General features: G+C 41.3%; 1 protein-coding gene and 1 pseudogene across 1 annotated transcript; one reads left to right on the forward strand and one right to left on the reverse strand.

The window, feature by feature from the left end:
* Nucleotides 1-14,778: 14,778 nt before the first annotated feature.
* On the reverse strand, nt 14,779-15,646 carry LOC117551917 (zinc finger protein 679-like; the record flags this gene model as incomplete). The annotated part of the gene is made up of 2 exons (XM_034224996.1): nt 14,779-15,124; nt 15,458-15,646. Coding segments are annotated over 2 exons (459 nt in total), but the record flags the coding sequence as incomplete, so codon positions are not given.
* A 7,727-nt stretch (nt 15,647-23,373) lies between these two features.
* LOC117551913 overlaps nt 23,374-25,936 on the forward strand; it is a 75,113-nt pseudogene continuing 72,550 nt past the window's right edge.

The following is a 25,936-nucleotide window of genomic DNA, read 5'->3' on the forward strand; positions in this document are numbered from 1 at the left end:
TCCTTTTCCTGTGTCCTATATATTTTTGCCGTTACTTTCACAGAAGGGTTGAAAAGTGATCCAGACGCAGACGCAGACACAAACAGATGATTTTCCGGTCCTTAGTTGTGGTTTATGATGATGTTTATTCGTCTTTACATACCAGGGTTAATTTAGCATTCTAGTGATTCTTTGAGCATCTGCCGGGCTGGTGGAATCGGTATGCTCTTCTCCTACTGTGTCCCCTCCTCTCCTGTCACCTATGACCTCCTTATATACACCCGGTGCAGCTAAACCCCGCCACCCAGTGTTCATAAATAATATTGCACTATACATATAACTTAAATAAACTGACACACCAACATCACCCACAAAATGGCTCCTACACACCGGCCCCTAATTGGCTTTAGTATGGGAAAAAAGACAATTACCAATAAATAATAAAGGAGCTATACAAAAGGTGTGTATGTGTTAGCATGTAATTCTTAAAGTATTTGTAGTTTCTTTTCTTCTCTTCTTCTCCCTTATTTTAAGGGTCATCGGTCTTTGCTGTTCTTTATGTCTCAGCTTCCTGGAGCAGACATATCTTTGTTATTGGTCTCACTAAGATGTTGCTCTTGGTTTGAAGTCGAACTGTGCGCACAATACCTTGTGCGTCTGGTTTTGTCTCCAGTATTCTGCCCATTAACCAGGAGCCACGTGGAGCAGTGGAATCAGCCACTACAACAATGTCACCTGGAGCAAAGCTTCTTTTTTCCTTTAACCACCGTTGTCTATTTTGGATTAGAGGCAGGTATTCCTGTGTCCACCTTTTCCAAAAGAGATCTGCCATATATTGCACTTGTCTCCATCTGCGTTTGATGTACAAGTCTTCCTTTACAAAGAGTCCAGGTGGTAGTTTTGGCTTGGTTTTCATCAGAAGAAGATGGTTAGGCGTGAGGGCCTCTAGGTCCATCGGATCGTCAGAAGATTTTGTAATTGGTCGATCATTCAGAATCGCTTCGACTTCACAAAGAAAGGTTTGCAATCCTTCGTCGTCCAGAACTTGTTGCTTTAGAACAGAACACAGCACATTTCGAACCATACGGATCAATCGTTCCCAAACACCGCCGTGATGGCTTCCTGCTGGGGGGTTAAAATACCACCTTATCCCTCGCTGAAGCATAGCACTCTGAATTCTGTCTTGATTCAAACCATTGAGTGATTCCTTTAGCTCTCTATTTGCGCCGACAAAATGTGTGCCATTGTCTGACCTTAAAGAGGAAACTTGACCTCGTCGACAAATAAATCGTCGTAGTGCATGGATGCAGGAGTCTGTGTCAAGTGCGTATGCAACTTCAAGATGTACTGCTCTGCTTGCCATGCAAGTGAAGATTACGCCATATCTTTTGACAAGACTTCGTCCTCTCTTGATCTCAATAGGACCGAAGTAGTCTACTCCTGTATTTGTGAAGGGAGGTGTATCTGGTAGAATCCTTTCCAAGGGCAAGTCTGCCATTTTTTGTTCTCCAAGTTTTCCACGATGCCGTTTACACACAGTACAGTTTGATATAATCTTTCTTGCCGCAGAGTTAGCTTTGATTATCCAGTACTTTTTACGGAGTCGAGACAGCATCTGATTCCTTCCTCCATGTCCAAGGTCTTCATGAATATCTCGTAACAATAGTGTGGATATGTGAAGATCCTTTGAGAGAATGATCGGATGTTTGGGCTCTTCAGGCATTGCTAGTCGTTTCAAGCGACCACCCAGTCTCAGGAGTCCATGATCCAATATTGGATCCAGTTTGTACAAGCAACTGCTTCCTTTCACATTATGTTTACCAGCTTCTAGTAAAGATAGTTCTTCTTTGAACCGTTGCCTTTGACTAAAAGAAATGACTGCATTTTCTGCTTGAACAAGATCTTCAGGACATAAACATTGTCTGCGGAGTGTTCCTTTAAAGGCCTGTATCTTCCTTTCGACCTTTTCCTTTAATCTTCTAGGATCCTTTTCAGAGCCATTCACAGTAGTCTGAATCTCCTTTCTCCTTTGAATCAGCTTCAAGAGTGTCGTTTTTACTTTAAGAAGCCAGGCTACAGCAGTCTTCAGTTTTCTCCATGATGAGAAGTGGTTTATCAGAGAGTTTGTGGGGCTCAATGAATCTTTGACAATGACGTTCATTGTGATGTCCTGCTTGATTTCTGGATCATTGCCAGGGATATCTGAATCCACATGAGAGTTTGTCCATTCTCTGTCTGGCATGGAGAGAAACTCAGGTCCCTTGATCCATCTCCTACAGTTTACGAATTGGTCTGCCTTTAGTCCTCTAGAGGCTTCATCTGCAGGATTTTCCTTTGTTCCAATATACCTCCATTGTGATACATCCGTGGCATCCCTTATAAGAGAGATCCTGTTTGCTACAAATGTTTGAAAGCGTTTGTTTTCGTTTTTTATGTATTTTAGCACGGTAGTGCTATCAGTCCAGAAGACGGATTGGTCCAGTTGCAGCTGTAATTCGTTCTTCAGCATTGTGTCGATTTTGACAGCCAGGACTGCTGCTGTAAGTTCCATTCTGGGAATTGTAACTTGTTTCAATGGTGACACTCTGGATTTTCCTGTTATGAATGAAACATGCACTTCTTTGTTATCATTCTCCAGTCTTAGATATGAAACAGTGCCGTAGCCGCTTTCACTAGCATCAGAAAAGTGGTGCAGTTGTGCATGTCTGACATGACCAAAGCTTGTTGGCTTCATGCACCGGTCCACTTGAAACTCTGCCATCTTATTGATGTCTGCTAGCCATCCTGACCATTGCTGAACTAAAGCTTGTGGTATGTTTTCATCCCATCCAAGTTTCTTCCTACAAAGCTCCTGCATGATCAGTTTGGCTGGTAGGGTGATTGGTGCCAGAAATCCTAAGGGGTCGTATATAGAGCCGACAACAGACAAGATGCCACGTCTTGTATATGGTCGTTCTTGTGCAGCAATTTTGAACTTGATCACATCCGTTTCAACACACCAGTGCAATCCCAGTGCTCTTTCCATTGGTAGCTTGTCCCTATCCAAGTCCAAGTCCTTGGTCTCTTTGGTTCTGCTTTGTTGTGGAATGGATGCTAATACTGCACGGCTGTTGCTGATCCACTTTGACAGCATAAATCCTCCCTTTCGACAGAGAGCAATCAGGTCTCCTACCATTTTTACTGCTTCTGACTCAGAGGGCATGGATTTTAGGCAATCATCCACGTAGAAGTTATTTTTAACTGTGTCTACCACATCTGCTGTAAAGTTATCTTTGTTGTCCTCAGCAGTCTTTCTCAATGTGAAGTTGGCACAACTGGGTGATGATACTGCTCCAAAAAGATGTACCTTCATCCGGTATTCAGCAAGATCCCGTTGCACATCACCGTTGGGCCACCACAGGAATCGTAGATAGTCAATATGCCCCTTTGACACCTTAACCTGATGAAACATTGCTTTGATGTCAGCCATTAAGGCAACTGGTTCTTGTCTAAATCTGATAAGGACTCCAATGAGTGAGTTTGTTAGATGTGGACCCTGAAGCAGTTGGCAGTTAAGTGATGTTCCTTTGAAGACAGCACCACAGTCAAAGACCACCCTTAATGTTCCTTTCTTCGAGTGATATACCCCATGGTGAGGTATATACCAACGCTTGTTATCACTTGGCTTTAGCTGGTTTACTGGTACCATTTCAGCATAATCGTTGTTGATCATTTCCGTCAGAAAGGAAGTGTATTCATCGTGAAATTTCTCATTTTTTCCAAACTTGCGTTTCAGGCCTTGGATACGCTGCTCAGCGACGCATCGGTTATTTGGCATGCTAGGATTTTCTTGTCTAAATGGTAAGTCTAGGCAGTAGTGTCCATCTGTGGATTTGCAGAGTGATTCATAATGTTCAGGAATTGTTTGTCTTCTCTGGACATTTCCTCTGTTTCCTTACTTGTATTTTCATTGAAGTCATGATTGTATTGTTTGACCAATAGCTCCTCTAGGTGTACAATGGATATCCGATTGACAGTAGCAACAGGGTGGCCATTAGCATCTCTGCTGTCGTTGCTTCCTTTTAGGGGACCATAGAAGACCCACCCCAGTAGGGTCTTTACAGCGTACGGTCCTTCTCCTTGGCTATTGATCAGCTCCCAAGGTTCCAATACCTTAGGAGAATTTGTCCCAATGAGTAGGTCAATGCCAGAAGCAATTTCATTAATTTTGATGTCCTTTAAGTAAGGCCATTTTTCCAGATCTTCTTGTAGAGGAATATTGTGCTTGGAAACAGGCATGGTTTTATGTGTAAACACATCGGATAGTTGAAGGAAATTGTTTTCGTCCAGACTCAATATTTCCAACCCTGAGATATGATGACTAGACACAATCTTTCTCTGATTCATTGTCTTTAGGAGAATGTTAGTCCTTTGTCCTGTAAGGTTTAGCCTCCTCATTAAACTTTCTGTGCAAAAGGTGGATGAACTTCCATGGTCCAGAAATGCATAAGTTTGTAACACTTTGTCCCCTTTGTGGCTCTTTACTTGTACTGGTACAATGGAGAAGATGGAGTTTTCATCACCGGCCCCAATGTGACCACATGTATGAGGTGAGATGACACTATTACTTTCCATTGGCTTCCCTGGCTGTTTTGTGTGTTCTGCTTCCTCTCTTTTGCCTTTTTGTTCAATGTGGAGTATTTCAGGATGACTTTGATTGCACACATAACATGTCAAACGACTGTGGCAGTGTTTGCTCATGTGTCCTATTTTTAGGCATCCAAAACACACCCCTTTTCCTTTCAAAAAGTCAATTTTTTCTCTGTGTGTTTTCTTCAGGATGTGTGGACACTGCTCCAATGAGTGACCACTTCTACTGCAGAACAAACACAAATGTAGGGAGTTGTGGCTTGATGGAGGTATTTTCATTCCATTCGTTGTTACATGTTCTAGCACTGCTGTTCTTGGGCAGGTAATAATTGTTGCAAAACTACTTCCCCTTAGGCTTGGTTTTCCCTTTGAAAAGGTAGAGATAACAGTTTTGATAGCTGTAGTTGGTTTTATCATCCTGGATGCTTCCAAACAGAGGATCTGACAGTATCTTCACTTGCCTCTCTATGAAGCTAACAAGGTCAGGAAATGTAGCTCGATGCCCACGCTCTTCCTGTAGCTGACATGCTCTATTCCTCCACTTGTCTCTGAATTTGTAGGGTAGTTTCTGAAGTATGTGTTTCATGTTTGAAACAACATTCATTTCATCCATATAGGTGAGATGTTCCATTGCATTGCAACAACCTCTTAGGAACAAAGAGAAGGCTTGCAGTGCTTTCACATCGTCGGCTTTGATCATTGTCCAGGTAAATGCTTTGTTCATGTATGCAGTGGCGATCTTATGTTCATTACCAAAGTGCTCTTTAAGCAGCTGTTTTGCCCTTTGATAACCTTGAGCTGGAGGCAGATGTTGGCAGCTGCGCACTAGGTCCTGTGGTTGTCCTCTAGTGTATTGCTCTCGGTAATGCAGGCAGTCACTTTCATCATTAGTTTTCCGCTCTACTCCTCTTTCAAATGCACGGATGAAAGCTTCAAACTGCAATGGGTCACCGTCATAAACAGGAATGTCTCTTGGAGGTAAAGTAGAAGTGAGATGTTGTTGAGCCAGCATAGCAGTGTTGTCATTTTGCCTCTGGATTAGGTTATAGATGTCACCTTGATTACCATTGTTGATTACAGGTGGTGTGATGTCAACATGTCCCTGCACATGTGTCTGTATACTTTGTCTGGGAATAGAGGTTTGGGCTTGATGAGGCAAGAATTCAGTGGCCTGTACGTTAAATCTTGCTGTAGGGTTTCTGTAGTAAGAGCTCATCCCATCTGATGCTCTAGAGGTGTGTCTTGATCCCATGCTGAGCACGTTTAGTCTGGCATTGGCTTCTGCCAGCTTAGTTTGTATATCCAGTTGTTCCTTTTTCCGTTTCACCTGTTCTTCCTGTTGTTCCAACTGTTGTTTCTGTTGTTCCAACTGCTGTTTCTGTTGTTGTTTCTGTTGTTCCAACTGTTGTTTCTGTTGTTGTTTCTGTTGTTCCAACTGTTGTTTCTGGTGTTTTAATTGTTCCCCTTCTACATCAAGCTCATGTTGTTTGTTCAGTGCTGCCGCCCTTTCGATTAAAGCCGCCCTTTCTGCCTGGGCTTTAATTTGAGCAGAAGAGGTAGATGATGCGTGTGATGAACCAGGTTTGTATTTTGACTGAGGGTGTGATGCCTTTGAAATGCTGTCATCAGGTCCGATGTCATCTGAGCTGACACTTTGTTCTATGGCACTTCCCACAATAGAGTGTCTAATTGCCTGTCCACTCTCAGATAACCACACATTTGCATCTTGTATAAATCCATCAAATATATGCATCGTTTCTTGCAGCCACTGCCTTTGCTTTCCCATTTCTTCTTCAGGCAGTTGAAGGTCAGTTAATGATTTGTGATTTTCTTTTAGTTCATCACACAACTTCTTAAATTCAACCAGTTTCAACTGTATTTCCTTTGCATTGTCTTCTGAGCTCATAAGCTCTTTCAGTACTTCCATTAACTTTTTTACTTGTTTGTAACTGAAGTTTTGTTAACATTCAGGTAAATGTGTTACCAATTCGTGTTATTTGTTGTGCATGACCGGAAGCCAATAGCGTAACAGGTTAAAGGTCATGATGGGTATAAATAAAGCCACGCCTCCAATGGGAGAGTCCGTTGAATGAAATGTCACTGTCTCTGATGTTTCGTTATTCCTCCGCTTATTTGGATGCTAAACAGCAATGAAGTTATGCTTACTCTGCTAACAGGTTATGGGCCCAGAGACACCCAAATAAGTATTTCCGGCGTTTGTCCACCGATGGAAAGTCGCAACGAAGCACGTGTGGTGGATTAGCAAGCTAAGCTAACGCCATGAGCAGGTTGGGAGCAGGATCCAGTAGCCGCTGGTCTCGGCTAGTGTTTGACGGGGATGAAAAGAACTATGAACTGTGGGAGACGAAATTCTTGGGCCATCTTCGCTTACAGGGACTGAAGAATACTATTTTAAGGAGTCCTACGGACATAATTGAGGAAGATGAAGAGGCGGACGATGAAGGGAAAAATGAAGAGGCTTATGCAGAGCTTATCCAATTTCTTGATGACAAAAGTTTGTCCCTTGTAATGAGGGAGGCGGCGGATAATGGTCGGCAGGCATTGAAGATTTTAAGAGACTATTATGCTGGCACAGGTAAACCACGTATTATCAGCCTATATACTGAACTGACATCACTCCTAAAGTCAAGCAGTGAAAGTGTGACGGAGTATATAATACGTGCAGAGACCGCCATCACCGCTTTGAGAAACGCGGAGGAGAAATTAAGTGATGGGCTTCTTGTAGCAATGGTTTTGAAGGGACTGCCAGAATCATTTAAACCATTCGCCATCCACATCACGCAAATTGACCGGACAATAAGTTTTGCGGAATTTAAGACTAAGCTCCGCAGCTATGAGGATACTGAGCGAATGCGCACACCGCCACCAGAGGACAACGTCATGAGGGCGCGGGAGCAGTTGAGACCGAGACGACCCTCTGTTCCAAGAGCATGGGATAAAGGAACCAAGTGTGCGGACATTGTTTGTTCCAGGTGCGGCCTGAGTGGACACAAGGCCGGAACGTGCCAACGTAAGCTGTGGTGCAGTCATTGTAAAAGCAACACGCATCGGGATGTGGCCTGCAGGCGGAAGCAGCGACGGGAGGACGACGCGCGGAAAGCTTCGGATGAAACGACTGGCGAGGAGTATGCTTTCCGAGTCAACGACGTGGACAACAAGGTCCAGCCAGGGCACAGCATCACCGAGAGAGGACTGATGGTGGACACAGGGGCGACTTCACATATCGTCACGGATGTAACAAAGTTCAAGAGGTTTGATGATGACTTCCAGGCTGAATCCCACTGTGTGGAATTAGCTGATGGTACCAGGTGCAATGGTGTAGCAGAAGGAAGAGGGGACGCTGTTGTTATTATGGTGGATAGCATGGGGAAAAGACACAAAACAACCCTGAATAAGGCGTTGTACATCCCATCGTACCCCCAAGACATTTTTTCTGTGAAAGCAGCTACTACCAAAGGAGCAACGGTAACCTTCGAGCAGGGCAAAGACGTCCTGCAACACAAAGACGGTACACATTTTCACATTTATGAATTGAACAGACTTTATTTCTTGAACACAGTAAATGATGAATGTGATGACCAATGCAACAGGTGTTATGATTTACAGACATGGCATGAGATCCTAGGGCACTGTAATTATGATGATATTCAGAAGTTACAGAATGTTGTTAAAGGCATGTCAGTTAAGGGTAAGGTAAACAAACCTCCACATTGTGATGTATGCACTAAAGGGAAGTTTACCCAAACCAGGAACAGGGAGCCTGATGTAAGAGCCAGAGCAGCTCTAGAGCTGGTGCACACAGATATAGCAGGACCAGTAGATCCGCAATCCAGAGAAGGCTTTAAGTATGCTTTATCATTCACAGATGATTACTCCAGTGCAGTGTTTGTGTATTTCCTTAAAAACAAAAGTGACACAGTGCAAGCAACAGAGAGATTTCTGGCCGATACTGCCCCATACGGGAAAGTAAAATGTATCAGGTCAGACAATGGCACAGAGTTCACAGGGAAACATTACCAAGCATTGCTATGCAGTAATAAGATTAGACATGAAAAGTCAGCACCGTACTCCCCACATCAAAATGGCACTGCTGAGAGGAATTGGCGCACACTTTTTGACATGGCCAGGTGCATGCTTATAGAAAATGAGATGCCAAAAAGTATGTGGCCCTATGCAGTACAGACAGCAGCCGTAGTAAGGAATAGATGCTTTAACAACCGCACAAAACAGACACCTTACTTTATGCTGACAGGTAGACGACCTAACCTGTCCAGAATGCACAAGTTTGGGTCAGTGTGCTATGCCTATAAGCAAGACAAAAAGAAACTGGACTCAAGGTGTGAGGAGGGAATTTTTGTTGGATATGACAAAAATAGTCCAGCCTACATGGTCTATTTCCCTCACAGTGGAAAAGTGCAAAAATCTAGACTTGTGAAGTTTGTGACCAAGACCAATTCAGAAAGAGAAACACAAACAGAAACTGTCTCTGATGATGACTTTGAGGTACAGAACAAATCTGGCAAAATCAAGTGTGATACTAACGTTAGTCCAGTATCTATACCTGTGGTAACAGAGACAGAAGACGACAAGAGTGAGCTTAGGCGTTATCCTTCAAGAGTGAGGAAGAAGCCAGCTTACTTATGTGCCAGTGTATGTGGTAAGGAAAGTGAGGATCAGCTACTGACAAATATTGACTATTGTTACAGATTAATGTGCAATATCCCTTTAACATTTAGGGAAGCTGTAACTTCATCTGAGTCAAAACAATGGGTTATTGCAATGGATGAGGAAATGCAATCACTAAAAGAAAATACATGTATCCTGACCAACTTACCTCAGAGTGAGAAAGCAGTGGGGGGTAAATGGGTGTATGATATCAAAACCAATGTTGATGGGTCCGAAAGATACAAGGCACGATATGTAGCCAAAGGATACAGTCAGAAGAGGGGCGAAAACTATGATGAGACATTTTCACCTACCGCTAACCTCACCAGTATCAGAGTGTTAATGCAAAAAGCAGCACAGGAAAATCTGATTTTACACCAAATGGATGTTAAAACTGCTTACCTACATGCACCAATAGACTGTGAGATATACATGGAACAGCCAGAAGGTTTTGAGGTCAAATCCAGTAAAGGTGAAAAGTTGGTGTACAAGCTAGAAAAGTCACTATATGGGCTTAAACAGTCAGGCAGAAATTGGAACAAAATGCTGCATGAATATCTGAGTGAAAAAGAGTTCCTACAGAACCCGGCTGACCATTGTGTTTACACAAAAGAAACTGAAAACTGGAAAGTGATAATGATAATATGGGTGGATGACATAATCATTGCAGCTAGTGATAACAATGCATTGAAAGTTGTTAAGGAGATGCTCACAGCTAAATTCAGGATGAAAGACTTGGGGAAACTAAAACATTTCCTGGGCATTGATTTTGATCAAACTGATTCATGTGTAAAGATGTCACAGAAGAAATATGTGAACAAAATACTTGAAAGGTTTAACATGCAGGATTGTAAACCGAGAGCGACACCTTGTGAGCAAAAACTGAACTACTTAGATGATGCTGTACCGATGAAGGATGTTAGAATGTACAGAGAGGCAGTAGGTAGCCTGATCTAGCTGGCTGTGTGCACGAGGCCTGATTTGAGTTTTGTTGTCAGTAAACTGTCCCAGTATTTTTCTGAGCCGACAGAAGAGCAATGGACTACTGTAACACATGTACTGAGATATTTGAAAGGTACAATCGACAGGGAACTGTGTTACCGGAAAAGTAAGAGTGAAAAACTGGGCTTACAAGCATACAGCGATGCAGATTGGGCTGCTGATCTAACCGACAGACGTAGTATGTCAGGTTATTGTGTTAGCCTTAATGAGAGCGGGCCACTGGTTTCCTGGAAAACAAAAAAGCAGCCAACTGTCGCATTATCAACTTGTGAAGCTGAGTATATGGCTTTAGCAGCTACTATGCAGGAGTGTATGTACTTAATACAACTACTAGAAGGCATTGACAAATGTGAATATACACTACCTACGATTTACGAAGACAACCAGGGCACAATAGCGTTGGCAAAGAATCCTGTTAACAGACAGAGATGCAAGCATATTGACATTAAGTATCATTTTCTGAGGTCTACTGTGGAAGGGGGAAAAACAAATCTGATTTATTGTCCAACAGACCAGATGGTGGCAGATGTTATGACAAAACCTGCACCAAAGTTTAAGTTGATTAAGTTTGCAAAGTTTATGTTTGGAGAGTAACAATTTCTGTAAGGTAGAGAACCTTATAATGTTTTTATTTGTTAAACAAAAAAAAAAACACAAATGTGATATCAAGTGGGGGTGTTAACATTCAGGTAAATGTGTTACCAATTCGTGTTATTTGTTGTGCATGACCGGAAGCCAATAGCGTAACAGGTTAAAGGTCATGATGGGTATAAATAAAGCCACGCCTCCAATGGGAGAGTCCGTTGAATGAAATGTCACGGTCTCTGATGTTTCGTTATTCCTCCGCTTATTTGGATGCTAAACAGCAATGAAGTTATGCTTACTCTGCTAACAAGTTTCTTGCTTTTTGGCAGTTTGCAATAAACAATTCCAATCCTTTGGCAGTGTGAGTGATAATCCTTTTTTCTCTCACAGATTGCAGTCCAACAGCGCCATCTTGTGACGTGACGTCAGATGTCACAGACATGATTAATGTTCACTGTCCCTTTAAGTTTCGTTCTCAGGAATTGTCCGTTAGCTGACAGCGCGCTGTTTCAAACAGCTGACAATGTTGCAGCACCACCTCCATTTACTAAGCCATTGTCCAATACAGCTTAATATCTCTTTTACAATCTACTTATCACGCTGCACGGTGCACATACCCGGCCGCTTTCCCAGTCCTCTCTCAGCCTCTTCGGTCCTCGCAGGTGGGAACAATCTCCAGCTGATTGTGGCGTGTGCAGCTGATCCGTGATGAGAAGTCGATGGTGCAATAATCCAATTATTTGTTTTCCCCGAAAACGATCCTTAATCCAATTTGAAGTGAATCCAATTGTCCAGTTTCACTCAAAAGTACGATTCCACTTATTGTAATGGCAATTTCCTTTTCCTGTGTCCTATATATTTTTGCCGTTACTTTCACAGAAGGGTTGAAAAGTGATCCAGACGCAGACACAAACAGATGATTTTCCGGTCCTTAGTTGTGGTTTATGATGATGTTTATTCGTCTTTACATACCAGGGTTAATTTAGCGTTCTAGTGATTCTATGAGCATCTGCCGGGCTGGTGGAATCGGTATGCTCTTCTCCTACTGTGTCCCCTCCTCTCCTGTCACCTATGACCTCCTTATATACACCCGGTGCAGCTAAACCCCGCCACCCAGTGTTCATAAATAATATTGCACTATACATATAACTTAAATAAACTGACACACCAACATCACCCACAAAATGGCTCCTACATTCTTTTTAATAAAAATACATAAGTTAAACCCAAAATTCGCGGATTTCCACTATCCCTTTAATGCCTGCATTTGAGGACGAAAAATAGCTCAGTCAATGCTTTAGGGACAATGAAATGATTTGTTTAAATATTAGATATGACGTTATGTGTGCTTCTGTGACAATGAAGCTTATTCATTAACTGCAGACTGTTCATTCATAATATGATTATCTTTGTAGTACAAAGTGATGAATTAAAAAAACACATTAAAATTAAAAAATATATTATTTCTACAGCCGCTAAATAAACAAACCTTTCATAAATAACACACTTGCTCTGCAATAATGTCATATGTTTCTTGTCATTTCTGTTAGGAAAGGACATACCTGAAGGACACAACTGCCTCACCGTTTTCTCAGAGGGGCAAGAAGAAAATGAATAGCTGATTTCCGATTAAAGACCAATACAGGACATTCACTAAGAAACTACACTTTTATTGTGAACACAAAGTCAAACAGGACCATCATTTGTTTGTGACAGCTGAGCCCAGTATGTGCTCACAGATGCAGTTAGGGGGTTTCTTCATCAGGCCCGGTCCTCCTCCATCAGGCCTGGTCCTCCTCCCAGAGAAAGACCTCTCCACCTCAGTCCTCTCCAGCCAAACCCACAGACAGGACATCCGTCATGCTGAGGTTTCTCCCAAAGTCTCTGGACGCTGTCTCAATTGATCCACACTGTGAATATGAGGGGGAAATGTGTGTCATAAATGCTTTAGACAATAAGAAATATGAAGTTAACTGTAAGGAATGGCTCATTATTTTTTAAATAGACAAAACTATTACTGTATTTCAATATCTCATGTCTGAAAGTTTAATTTAAAAGAAGAAGAGGCCCCAAAAATAAAGATTGGTATATCAATAATTGTAGTTGATTTTGTCTTTTTAATTGTTTAAAGTAGATAGAACTGGTACTTAAGAGTTTGAATACAGTCTGGTTGCGGAGGAGGCACACAGGTAAGATCATATAGCTACCATCACATGTAACGAAGCTTGACTTGAATGTATTAAAAGTATAATTAAGTAACAGCAACAAATCAATAACAAAAATCATGCAAAAATGTGAATCTTTGCTGGGTCCACTGTTGAATTTACCACATATTGTATGTTTTAGAAACCTTAAGGCATTTATAGATGTGTATGCAAGTAACATCCCAAAACTCAATACCTTAGATTATTATTGAAAGTTTTGCTGACTCACTTTGGGGTCCTTTTTATTTTAGAATCGTTTTTCATGAGACAGTCAATTTAAATATTTGTACTATGCCATATTCACATTCATTTGTAACACACACGTAAGGGTAAAAGACAAACAACTTCAACAAATGTAATGCAATGAATAAGCTTCATTGTCACAGAAGCAAACATAACGTCATATCTAATATTTAAACAAATCATTTCCTTGTCCCTAAAGCATTGACTGAGCTATTTTTCGTCCTCAAATGCAGGCATTAAATTACATGTTCACGTTCTTCTGCCACAATAAATCGGTTTCTCCAGTGTAATGATAATAAAATGCTAAGTAAGTAGGCCTATGGGTAATAATATTAATAAAAACAACAACGTTTGGGTTCGTTCGTTTAATATGATGAACGTTAACCAGTAAGCCACAACAATCAACTCCAGCTCAACAAACCATATTGCAATATCTACGTCAACGTTATTTCTGGAACCAACTGGAAATGTGAGATTCATATTTTTAAGATACACAGATCTTATAGTGAGGTTAATCTATGGGTTAATCTTCTCATACCGTACTCTGCTCTTCAACACTAATGTGACGCTAGCTGTCTGCATCGTCGAGCATAGCTATTTTAAATTAACAATAACAATTTACAGTTACCTAACTAGCAAACTAACTAATGTACAAGCATGACCTTATTTTTACCAACCTCACCGAGAAGCCTTATGTTTTACAGTATAATCCTTCTTAATGTTTTACACTTCTCTATTATGTTTTAACTTGTATGCTACGGATAGCATCGTTAGCACAGATGTAGCTTCGTCTCGCTTGTTAGCTGAATAAAAAGACAAGTAAGAAATAAAGTGCTTGAATTTCACTTACCGAATAAACTGCATTCATAGACGGTCTGTTTGAACCGCAGAGCCATAAGATAAGTGTGATATTTCAATGAAGAATACTCCACCAGGCATCAACACAACAAACACGTCCGAGTAGCAGCCTGGAGCTAATGAAGCTAACGGGGCTAGCAAAGAGACCACGAGCAGATGACTTCCGTTACATTCGAATGACTTCCGTTACAGCAAGAAACACTTCCGTTACAGCAAGAATCCCCTCACACACACACATAGGTGAAACACATGCACATTCCCTACTGAGAACCTTTCAGTAAAATGTTTTTCAGGAGTGTGTGTGTGAGGTTAATTTTCAGTATTGTGTGTGTGAGGTGTTCAGTAGTGAATGTGAGAGGATTTCAGTAGTGTGTGTGAGGCTTAATTTTCAGTAGTGTGTGTGTGAGGTGTTCAGTAGTGAATGTGAGAGTATTTCAGTAGTGTGTGTGCAAGGCCAGATGTGTTCAGTAGTGTGTGTGTGAGGTGTTCAGTAGTGAATGTGAGAGTATTTCAGTAGTGTGTGTGTGTGAGGTGAGTTTGAATTTTGGCCTACACGGCCCCTCATAAAAAAGGATTAACCAACACAAGGCCAATAGATGGGAATTGTTTATTGTAAACTGTGAAAAAACAAAATATGCTTAATTGCGTATCCTACACTCTTAAACCCACTATGGTTTTTCTCCTGTGTGAACACGAAGATGTGATTTGAGATCACTTGATTTAGTGAACGTTTTCCCACACTCTTCACACCAGTACGGTTTTTCTCCAGTGTGAATACGGTGATGTCTTTTGAGATGACTTGATGAAGTGAAAGTTGTCCCACACTCTTCACACCAGTACGGTTTTTCTCCAGTGTGAATACGGTGATGTGATGCTAGAGCACTTGATGAAGCGAAAGTTGTCCCACACTCTTCACACCAGTACGGTTTTTCTCCAGTGTGAATATGGTGATGATGCTAGACCACTTGATGAAGCGAACGTTTTCCCACACTCTTCACAGCTGTAAGGTTTTTCTCCAGTATGAATACGGTGATGTGATTCTAGAGCATCTGATCTAGTGAACGTTTTCCCACACTCTTCACACCAGTACGGTTTTTCTCCAGTATGAATACGGTGATGTGATTCTAGAGCACTTGATCTAGTGAAAGTTTTCCCACACTCTTCACAGCTGTAAGGTTTTTCTCCTGTGTGAATAGTTGATGTCTTTTGAGAGCACCTGATTGAGTGAAAGTTGTCCCACACTCTTCACAGCTGTAAGGTTTTTCTCCAGTATGAATACGTTGATGTGATTTGAGAGCACCTGATGTACTGAAAGTTGTCCCACACTCTTCACAGCTGTACGGGTTTTCTCCAGTATGAATACTTTGATGTCTTTTGAGATCACCTGATTGAGTGAAAGTTGTCCCACACTCTTCACAGCTGTACGGGTTTTTCTCCCATGTGAATACGCAGGTGGCGCTTTAAATTTCCAGATGCTGTAAAGGATTTGTCACATTGCTGACAGCTGTGACATCTCTCTCTTCCTTTCGGTTTCTAGAACAGACGGACAGAGAAAGGGAGAAAGTCAATCTAAAAAGCATAAATACACAAGTTAACACAATAAAAACTCACTTAAAATAAACCTTGAGTTAACAAAATACTACTTATCAACTGTTTGGTTAGAATATTGCTGTATTACTGTATCAAATATAATACAAATATAATAAACACAAAGTATATACCAGAGGTGGGGGACTCGAGTCACATGACTTGACTAGAGTCACATGACTTGACTCGCATATTTTTTGACTTGAGAATTTCTTGACTAACATTGATAAAAGACTCGACATTGACTTGGTATTCATGACTTGAGACTTGACTTAGGCTTGAGACAGATGACTCGAAAGGACTTTACTTTTTAAAAAAAAATATTTGCATTGTTCGAAGCCCCTAGAGAGCAATGAAAGAAAAAAAAGAGAAAGTCTCTTCTCGTTCGCAGGAGAAAGTAGGAAGTGGAGCGCACAGGAGACAGCCGTTTCATTGCAGACTGTTATGTTTATGTGGGGAAATACATACATTATTTGAGATATATTTCAAACTCAGACTTCATTTTAGGGACATTTCGGCCAGGGGTGTAGAGTTATTTGTTCAAGCACCGGATCGGCAAAACAGGAGAGTCTGAGAACCAGTCTGCCTTGACCTATGTATTCATGTCTGTGACTCTCTCAGTATCTGCTGCCCACAGCTGCTTCATAGAAGAAAAACCTCCTTCACTTCATGAAATCTCTGCAGCACCAGGAGGCAGTAACGTGCAACTCAGCAGAATCTGAGAAGAGCAGCAGCAGCTGCAAAGAGCTGTGCCTTCACTGTGTTTACCTTCATTAGAACAGCTAACGAGCGACCGCAGGCCACACACACACACACACACACACACACACACACACACACACACACACACACACACACACACACACACACACACACACACACACACACACACACACACACACACACACACACACACACACACACACACACACACACACACACAACTGCCCAATTATTCCCCCTATTAATCGCCTAAAGCGGAGATTCAGCCGGCCACCACTTCCATCCATCATTCTCACAAACCTGCGCTCATTGAGCAACAACGTGGACACACTAAGGACATATACAAGGTACTGTCTTGAATTTCTCGAGGCCTCTTTATTATGTTTCACGGAAAGTTGGCTACAATCTACGATGCCTGAATCTCTCTTTGAAGTACCCGGACTCACCCTTGTTCGAGCAGACAGGGATGCGAACTCGGGGAAAACCAGAGGAGGTGGTATTTGTGTGTATATTAATGATCTGTGGTGCCGATCATACTCAGTAAATGTAAAACCTGCAATCCCAACGTAGAAATTATCGGCATTACGTTAAGACCCTTTTATCTGCCTAGAGAATTTGGGTGTATTTTACTGTTTGTTGTTTACGTGGAGGACACTGTGTTCACGAGCTGCAACTCAGCCACCCCGATGCACCGGCAATAGTGCTCGGGGACATGAAGCAATGTCGCCTGGAGACTGTGTTACCTGGGTTCCAGCAGTATGTTAGGGATCACAGCAGGAAAGACAATATCCTGGACAAATGCTTTGTTAATGATAAAGGAGCCTATGTGTCTAAATACAGACCACCAATACTGAACTCTGATCATAATGTTGTGAATATGATACCAGTGTATAAGACCAAACTCAAGGGAAGTCAACCAGAAAATAAAGTAATAAGGACATGGACAAATGAAAGTAGGGAACAGTTGAAAGCCTGTTTTGATTGGACAGATTGGGAAATCTTTCAGGAAGGTTCACCAGATGAAATAACTACTGTTACCAAAGACTATATTAACTTCTGTGTTCCCACTAAAGAGATACAAATCTATCCAAGTAATAAATCATATGTGACTAAGGACATTACAAAAAGTTATAAAAACCAGGAAAATAGCTTTCAAAAACAAAGACTACGGAGCACTTGAACAGACAGAGAGAGAACTGAAAGTCAAATTGAGGGAATCAAAACTGGCGCACAGAGAGCTTTTGGGAAATGCTTTTAAAGCCAAAGACCCCAAAAAAGTGTGGGACTCCATGAGAACCGTGACAGGAATGACCTCTTCAGCTAAACCTATTGTGACGGACAAGACATACTTGATCCATACCAATTTGCCTATAAGCAAGGGGGTGGTACTGCTGCTACTCTGGTTCACATCATCACTAAACATTTAGATAAACGTCACACCTAAGCAAGAGCCCTCTTCCTAGACTTCTCAGCAGCAACACAATACAAGCAGACATCTTGGTCTCAAAAATGGCCAAAATGGAAGTAAATCCATACCTAATATACTGGTATGCCGCTTTCCTCACCAGTAGAGAGCAACTTGACCAAACCCTGTCATCTGCCATCACAACCAATGTAGGGGCCCCCCAGGGCTGCGGGAGTTCAGCTGTGCTCTTAGCTTCTTTTAGCTTCTTTTGATGACTTTACTGAACTGCTGTCTATAGTGTGTTTTGACTTTGACCGTCTAGTCATTGTTGGTGATTTTAACATCCATGTTGACAACCCCCAGGACAGAGGGGCTAAAGAACTGTTTTGTGTTCTTGATAACTATGGTGGGGACCCTCTTATGACATCCAACTATAGGCCAGCGACGTGTAGTCAGGGGAGGCAGAGCCTCACCTGTCATACTCCAATGTAACGGGAAAACAACTAAAGAAAAACTAAATAGTAATAATAATAAAATGTCTCCACTGATCTATGTTGTAAGTGTGATTTATGTTTGATTCTAATCGCTTTTCATAGTCAAAATCAGCTCATTTGCAGAGCTCCGCTACAACTCCTACATGAGCGATGAGGAGTGAGGCAGGGACGAGCTCTGCCTCACGTAACTGGCTGGAGCGCGGGCACTAATGTAGCACGGACACTTATTTTGTGAGCGCGCTCCAGCCAGTTACTGTGGGGTAAGGTGAGGCACAGATGAGATCTGCCTCACCTCAGAATGCGTTACCTCACAGAAACTGGCTGGAAAGCGGGCCCTAAGCGCATGCCTGCACCATCTCACTGTATGTCACCAATGTAATGTTTGTAGATCCCTTTATTAAATGTATCCTCGCCATCCATAGTCTCTAAATAACTTATTTCACGTATATATGATATTTAGGCCCGCTGGTCTCATCATACAACGGCAATGAAAATAGCACCAGGGGAGGCAGCCATAACCTCTGCCGCACTGAAGGGGGCGCAAGTGAGCCCACAGGTTCTTGTTGCTACTGTTATTCTACGCAGAGACGGTAGACACGAACAAAAAACTAGACTTTTGAAACGACAGGAAGATAAGGAGGACTTTTACAAAAAAGTAATAGAGATTGTTGTCCAGAAGGATAGCATGGACTTCATCTTCAAGTCAAGGTAAGACCACAATTGTAATGCAAATGGCATCTTACGAAGAAAGAACAATCCAATATTTCAATTGTGGGTAGGCCTATCCTTTTGTTGAACGGTCTGTTTAAAATGAATTGAAGCATCAGACTAAAAAAGCTTCTGAAAATAACCGAATATTTCGATTAAGGTCAAAATATAATATTTGTAAATCTGACTCTGAAAGAGTCAGTGCCTCACCAGCCATGCACCTCACTGCACGTCACTGCTATAGGCCCATCAGTATCTTACCCATAGTATCCAAGGTATTTGAGAAATTTATTGCCAAACAAATCATCAATCATCTCAACAACAGCTCCTTTCCACTGCATCCAATGCAATTTGGATTCAGGGCTAATCACTCAACAGAAACAGCGACATGCTTCTTCGTGGAGAAAGTTAAGGCATCAATGGACAGGGGTGGGGTTGTGGGGGTTGTGGGGGCCGTGTTCCTTGACTTACGGAAAGCTTTTGACACTGTTAATCACAACATCTTATTGCAAAAAATACTCAACTTAAATGTTTCTATAGAATTCACCAACCTCTTTAATTCGTATCTTTCATCCCGCTCCCAATGTGTTCAAATTGAGAACCATAAGTCTAGTGCACTATGTTTGTCAACTGGAGTACCGCAGGGCTCTGTATTGGGCCCAATCCTGTTTAGTATAGTTACGGCTGCTGCCTTCCGGGTCGTCTTTATTTTGTTAATCTATGTTGTATGTAAATGAGCAGTGCGATTGCCCTGACGTCATTGGCTGCCATCTCCTGGTCCGCCCCCTGAGGATTGTGAATGGAGCACGCCGGGCCCGACACACTCCAATCGCAGCGCACAGCCGGCGTGCACCTGCTGGAGATGACTTCAAAGCCTGGGGACAATCATCACTCTGGAGCAGGGGTAGCCAACGTTTCCCCCTGCGGGCGACTGAGTGCCCGCGGGGGCAACGTGAGGCGCCCGCCGGGCACGTTCTAAAAATAGCTCGCCAAGAAAATCCAAAATGTATAAAATTCACAAAACAAAAAAGGAAATGTAATTTGCTTGATTTGCGGGACCAGCGTTGCAGTCGGGAAGAAAAGCAATGTGGCACCTCCCCGCTGATTTTTCTTCTGGCAGAATCTACACATCAGCCCCATTGAACCGCCTATCGTGCCAGCCTTTACAGCACACTACATCCAGAACAAAGTAAAATGCAATGCTATCTGGCCCTAAAGAGACAGTACACTGTGGCAGCCTACCTGAGCACAGTGACTGATGTTACACACAGGAAGTTCGCCAAACCACTCCTGGGAAAGATGGTGTTTGTTACAAAATGCTGGAACACATGACAGATAACTCTCTAGTCATTGTGTTAAGGTTGTTTAATAGGGTGTGGGAATCTGGCCAACTTCCTTCAGAGTGGAAACAAGCGATAATAGTGCCCATCCTAAAGCCAGGGAAAGACCCTTCAGATCCATCTAGCTACAGGCCTATTGCCCTGACATCTCATTTATGCAAAATCATGGAGAGAATGGTTACAGAAAGGTTAACATATATCTTAGAAAGTAAAGCTCTGTTGTCCCCATATCAAAGTGGGTTCCAGAGGGGTCGGAATACAATGGATTCTATATTGTGCTTAGAATCAGACATCAGGGAAGCACAGACCAACAAGGAAGTAGTGATTGCAGTCTTCTTTGTTATTGAAAAGGCTTATTACATGCTCTGGAAGGAAGGACTACTAATCAAGTTAAAATCATTGGGAATTGGTGGTAAAGCATATAATTAGGTTATGAATGTTATACTGGACAGAAAAATACAAGTAAGGGTAGGTGCAGAATATTCAAGTGTTTATGCTGTGGAAAATGTTACTCCGCAAGGTAGTGTGTGTAGTCCGTTGCTGTTCAATATAATGATACATGACATTTTTAATCAAGTTCATCCAAGTGTGGGGAAATCTTTGTATGCAGATGATGGGGCTTTGTGGGCAAAAGGCCGCAATGTAGCACATGTTGGAAAGAAAATACAAGCTGCAATAGTTGAAGTGGAGAAATGGACAAATAAATGGGGATTCAAACTGTCAGTAGCTAAGACGCAGGTCATTTGTTTTACAAAACGGCAGAACATTGCTCCTATATGGTTACAATTGTATGAGCAACCTCTTGAACAGGTTAATACAATAAGATTGATTGGTGTTTTGGTTTGACGGAAAGCTAACATGGAGCAGTCATATAGGAAAAGTTCAAAATAAATGTAAAAAGGTCAACAATGTACTTCGGTGTTTTGGCGGGGCAGGAGTGGAGAGCGAGTAGGTCATCACTTCTGAATATATATTGGGCACTCATGAGACCTGTATTCGATTATGGGTGTATAGCGTTCATGGCAGCAGCAGAATCAAACCTTAAAATGCTGGATGTCCTACAAGCTCAGGCCCTGAGAATTTGTAGTGGAGCTTTTAAAACATCTCCAGTATCAGCAATACAGGTGGAAATGGGAGAAATGCCTTTAAGGATAAGAAGAGTGAAGTTAATGTTGGCATTCTGGGTAAACCTTCAGGGGCATAGTGATAGTCATCCTGCGAAAAGTATTTTTGAAAGACTGCTGGGAGCACAATGAGTCACATTTAACAAGTTTTGGATGGATTGGCGATGTTAAAGCAGCAAGTATAGGTTTGAATCAAATACAGTATTGCCCCACAGCTCCAATCTCGTCCATTCCACCCTGGTTGTTCCCATTGCCAAGTGGAGACCTCAATATACGAGAGGAGTTAAAGGAAAAGAAATAACTACCAGTATGGCGCATAGTCCAGAATCACTTTGCAAGATATCACTCAGACTCAACAATCATATTTACAGATGGCTCCAAAGATCCAGAGACAGGTCGTGCAGGGGCAGCAGTGTATATCCCAGTGAGTAATACACATATAAAGAAAAGGGTAACAGACCATGTGTCAGTATACACCACAGAGTTGTTGGCATTGGTACTGTCATTGAAATGGATAGAGGAGAAATAAATACATAACAGTGTAATTGCATCTGACAGCTTTTCAGCATTATCGAGTATACGATCAGGCAGATCTTCATCTAGAATGGACATAATAAATGAAATATTTCTAATTGTATATAAAATGCAAATCAAAGGCATAGCAACTCGTTTCATCTGGGTTCCTGCTCATGTTGGTGTGGAGGGTAATGAACAGGTGGATATTCTGGCCAAACAAACACTCAGAAGTATGAACATAGACATAGAATTTCCACTCAGCAAAGCGGAGGTTCAAACATTCATTCAGAAATATGCACAAACAACATGGCAAGATCATTGGGACCTTAGTGATACAGGAAGACATCTTTATAACATTCAAAGGTATGTGGGGGATGGAAGGAAGGTGGGGTTTAAAAGAAGGGAGGAAAATGTAATTTCTCGGATGAGAATAGGTCATACAGGTCTCAATCATACATTAAGTATAATACAGGTCTCAATCATACTTTAAGTATAATACAGGTCTCAATCATACTTTAAGTATAATACAGGTCTCAATCATACTTTAAGTATAATACAGGTCTCAATCATACATTAAGTATAATACAGGTCTCAATCATACTTTAAGTATAATACAGGTCTCAATCGTACATTAAGTATAATACAGGTCTCAATCATACTTTAAGTATAATACAGGTCTCAATCATACTTTAAGTATAATACAGGTCTCAATCGTACATTAAGTATAATACAGGTCTCAATCATACATTAAGTATAATACAGGTCTCAATCATACTTTAAGTATAATACAGGTCTCAATCATACATTAAGTATAATACAGGTCTCAATCATACATTAAGTATAATAGGAAAGCATCCAACCGGAAAGTGTATACACTGCAGCCAGCCAGAAACTGTTGAGCATGTTTTACTGCTTTGCAGGAAATATAGTACTCAGAGAAATGTGCTTTTCCAGACACTGAAGAAAGCACAATTCCATGACTTGTCGCTATCAGGGCTGTTAGGGAAAACATCAGGCAATATATATTGTGAGATTATTAAATTTCTAAGAGAAATTGATACATTTAAAATAATCTAGAGTTTTGGTTCTTTGTTTTGTTTGTTTTGTTTCTTGTTTTCTGCATAGTCTCTTGTACACACTCCAGTCCAGTTGGTGGCGGTAATGCACCTACAAGTTGGTTTGCCAACCGCCAATAAACACCAAAGAAGAAGAAGAAGAAGAAGAAGAAGAAGAAGAAGAAGAAGAAGAAGAAGAAGACAAAGAAGACAAAAGAAGAGGTGAGTGGATTAAACACATGCAGAGGTTTCATTAAGTGTATTTACACCTCTTAGCTTACAGTTAATCACGAACTATCTTTAAATAAAGGCTAACACAGCTACAGTCTAAAAGCTATCGTCTAACAGCTAAAGTCTAAAAGCTATCGGCTAACAGCTACAGTTATTATTCCAGTTCGGCTCTGGGGGAGTAACAGTTGATTTGTAATGCTCAGCTGACTTTATGTTAGTTATTTATTACACCAGTTGTCTTTAAGACGGTTTGAGTTGTTGTGTTGGTGCTCTTTACCATAGATATGGTTTTAAATATATGCTAACTAGCTTATTAGCATCGCCATTCACCGCGACGTAGCATTTTTCCCATTGAAATGAATGGGGTTCTTCAGTTAGCAGCTAACGCTAAGCTAAGCGACGGTTTAGCTCATTAGATAAATAGATATACTTTATTTAAATAATGATTTATCTTAAACTGGGAAATGAATGTGTCACAGCAGAAGTGTTTTCAGGCATTACACGAGTTAAACATATTTAAAAGATGCAATAAGATAATAAACATGAAGCATTAGCAGCAAGTATACACAGAGGACACATATCACTAGAGTATCTAAAGAATACACAATATACAGAAAATACTGTATAGGCCTACATGGAGTACATTAAACAGTCTCACTAGCTAATGTTTGCTTTCTGTGTTAACTTAGTGATAGTTACACACGGATAGCGTTATAACCGTGGTTCAAACAACCATTAATGTCACTTTCTATGTGAATAAAGTCATTTTAATGAAATAAAAGTGAACAAACTGTGAGCTGTAAGTTAGAATGTAAGTTGCTACACAGATTATGATGAATTATATCTAAATATTTGTATTATATTAATAATAATTGACACAGAAAACCAACTTTGTATCGTAATGGTTAAAGTAATTTGCATGTAATGTTAATAACTATCTGACCTTTCTATCATGTTCTCCTCTGCTTAGCTTCACATTGACTAAATGGATCAATTTGGAACATGTTTAAGTCACAGCAGCATAGATAAGACAAGGCACTGCACATGGTGTGATAAAACACTACATATAAGCATCTAGAAATAGAACATATCATTGAATAAACTCTTTGAATTCCTCCTCTTCACTCCTGACAGTTTATGATGAATTATATCTAAATATTTGTATTATATTAATAATGAAGCAGCTCTGTGTTCTTCATCAGGACATCTGATGAGCAGCATGGAGGAGAAGAAAGAGACCCCTGGAGCTCAGGTCAGTGTGCACTTCATCACAATATATTCCTAATTCCAGTGTTTCCGCCAGGCGGGCGTCTTGCCTTCATTTGACGCCCTTATTCAGCTCGGAACGCCCCATACAGACATAAATAAAGCAGCGACTGTATTCGCCATGACACAGACAGCTGTTTAACTTCTGTCTAGTTTCTGAACAGATATGAGGAACTGTGAGCTCTGAGGACTAACAGCTAACGGCTGATGTTGGTTTTGTGGTTCACATTGTCACTACCCGATCTGCAGCCCTGCCCTATCTTCAGTGCGCATGTGCGAGAAGGTCCGTCATATTTGACAACTCCATACGGCAACTCTAATAGGACATTTGACGTCTCGACGGCTGCCTGATTTGCATCGTGCATGCGCGAGTCATAAACGTCTCAAATATCTTTATTAAAATATTTTTTTATTTGAAATAAAATTAAGGACATCCACAGTTAATGTAATTAGATATAAATTATGAATGCCATATTGCATACATTTAGTCAATATTTCTTCAGTATGTATGATAGCTGTCTAACAGAAGTTACATCCATTTCTCACTTATTCTGACAATGTACTTAACCCAACAAAAATGACCCAATAAAAGGAGTTGTTCAATAATAGTGAAGTCACGTTGTAATAACAATAACTCATCTCTCTCGTTCAGAGTTGCCGTATGGAGTTGTCAAATATGGCGGACCATCTCGCACATGCGCACTCCAGATAGGGCAGGGCTGCAGATCGGGTAGTGACACACATTGAAGATGACGTCATGGCTCCGCCTACACTGCGTTACCATAGTTACTGCCCCAGTTCCTAAACTGTATTGGAAACGCAGCATAAAGTGAGCCTGGCCTACCAAGGCCTAACTATACCGTACTAAGCCATGCGAGGCCCTGCAGTGGAAATGCACCATAAGTGGATGCCATTGAAGACCTTTACAAGAGCAGTCTCAGTGCTGTGGTTTGGACGAAAGCCTGACTGGAACACATCCAAACAGTTATTTAAATGCAAGAAATCACTCAACTGTTGAACATCTACTTTTTCAATGATTTTACCTAGAAATGGGAGGTTTGATATGGGCCTGTAATTGTTCATTACTGAAGCGTCTAGATTATTATTTTTTAAGAGCGGTTTAATGACTGCAGTTTTCAGAGCCTGTGGAAAAACACCTGAGTGAAGAGACTTGTTTACTATGTGAAGTAGATCTGAGGCCATGCAAGGAAAAACATCTTGGAAAAACCCTGTTGGAATAATATCAAGGCAGCAGGAGGAGGATTTCAGAAGTTGAATAATGTCCTCTAGGTTTTTATCAT

Source organism: Gymnodraco acuticeps, unplaced genomic scaffold (assembly GCF_902827175.1).
Source record: "Gymnodraco acuticeps unplaced genomic scaffold, fGymAcu1.1, whole genome shotgun sequence".
NCBI lineage: Eukaryota > Metazoa > Chordata > Actinopteri > Perciformes > Bathydraconidae > Gymnodraco > Gymnodraco acuticeps.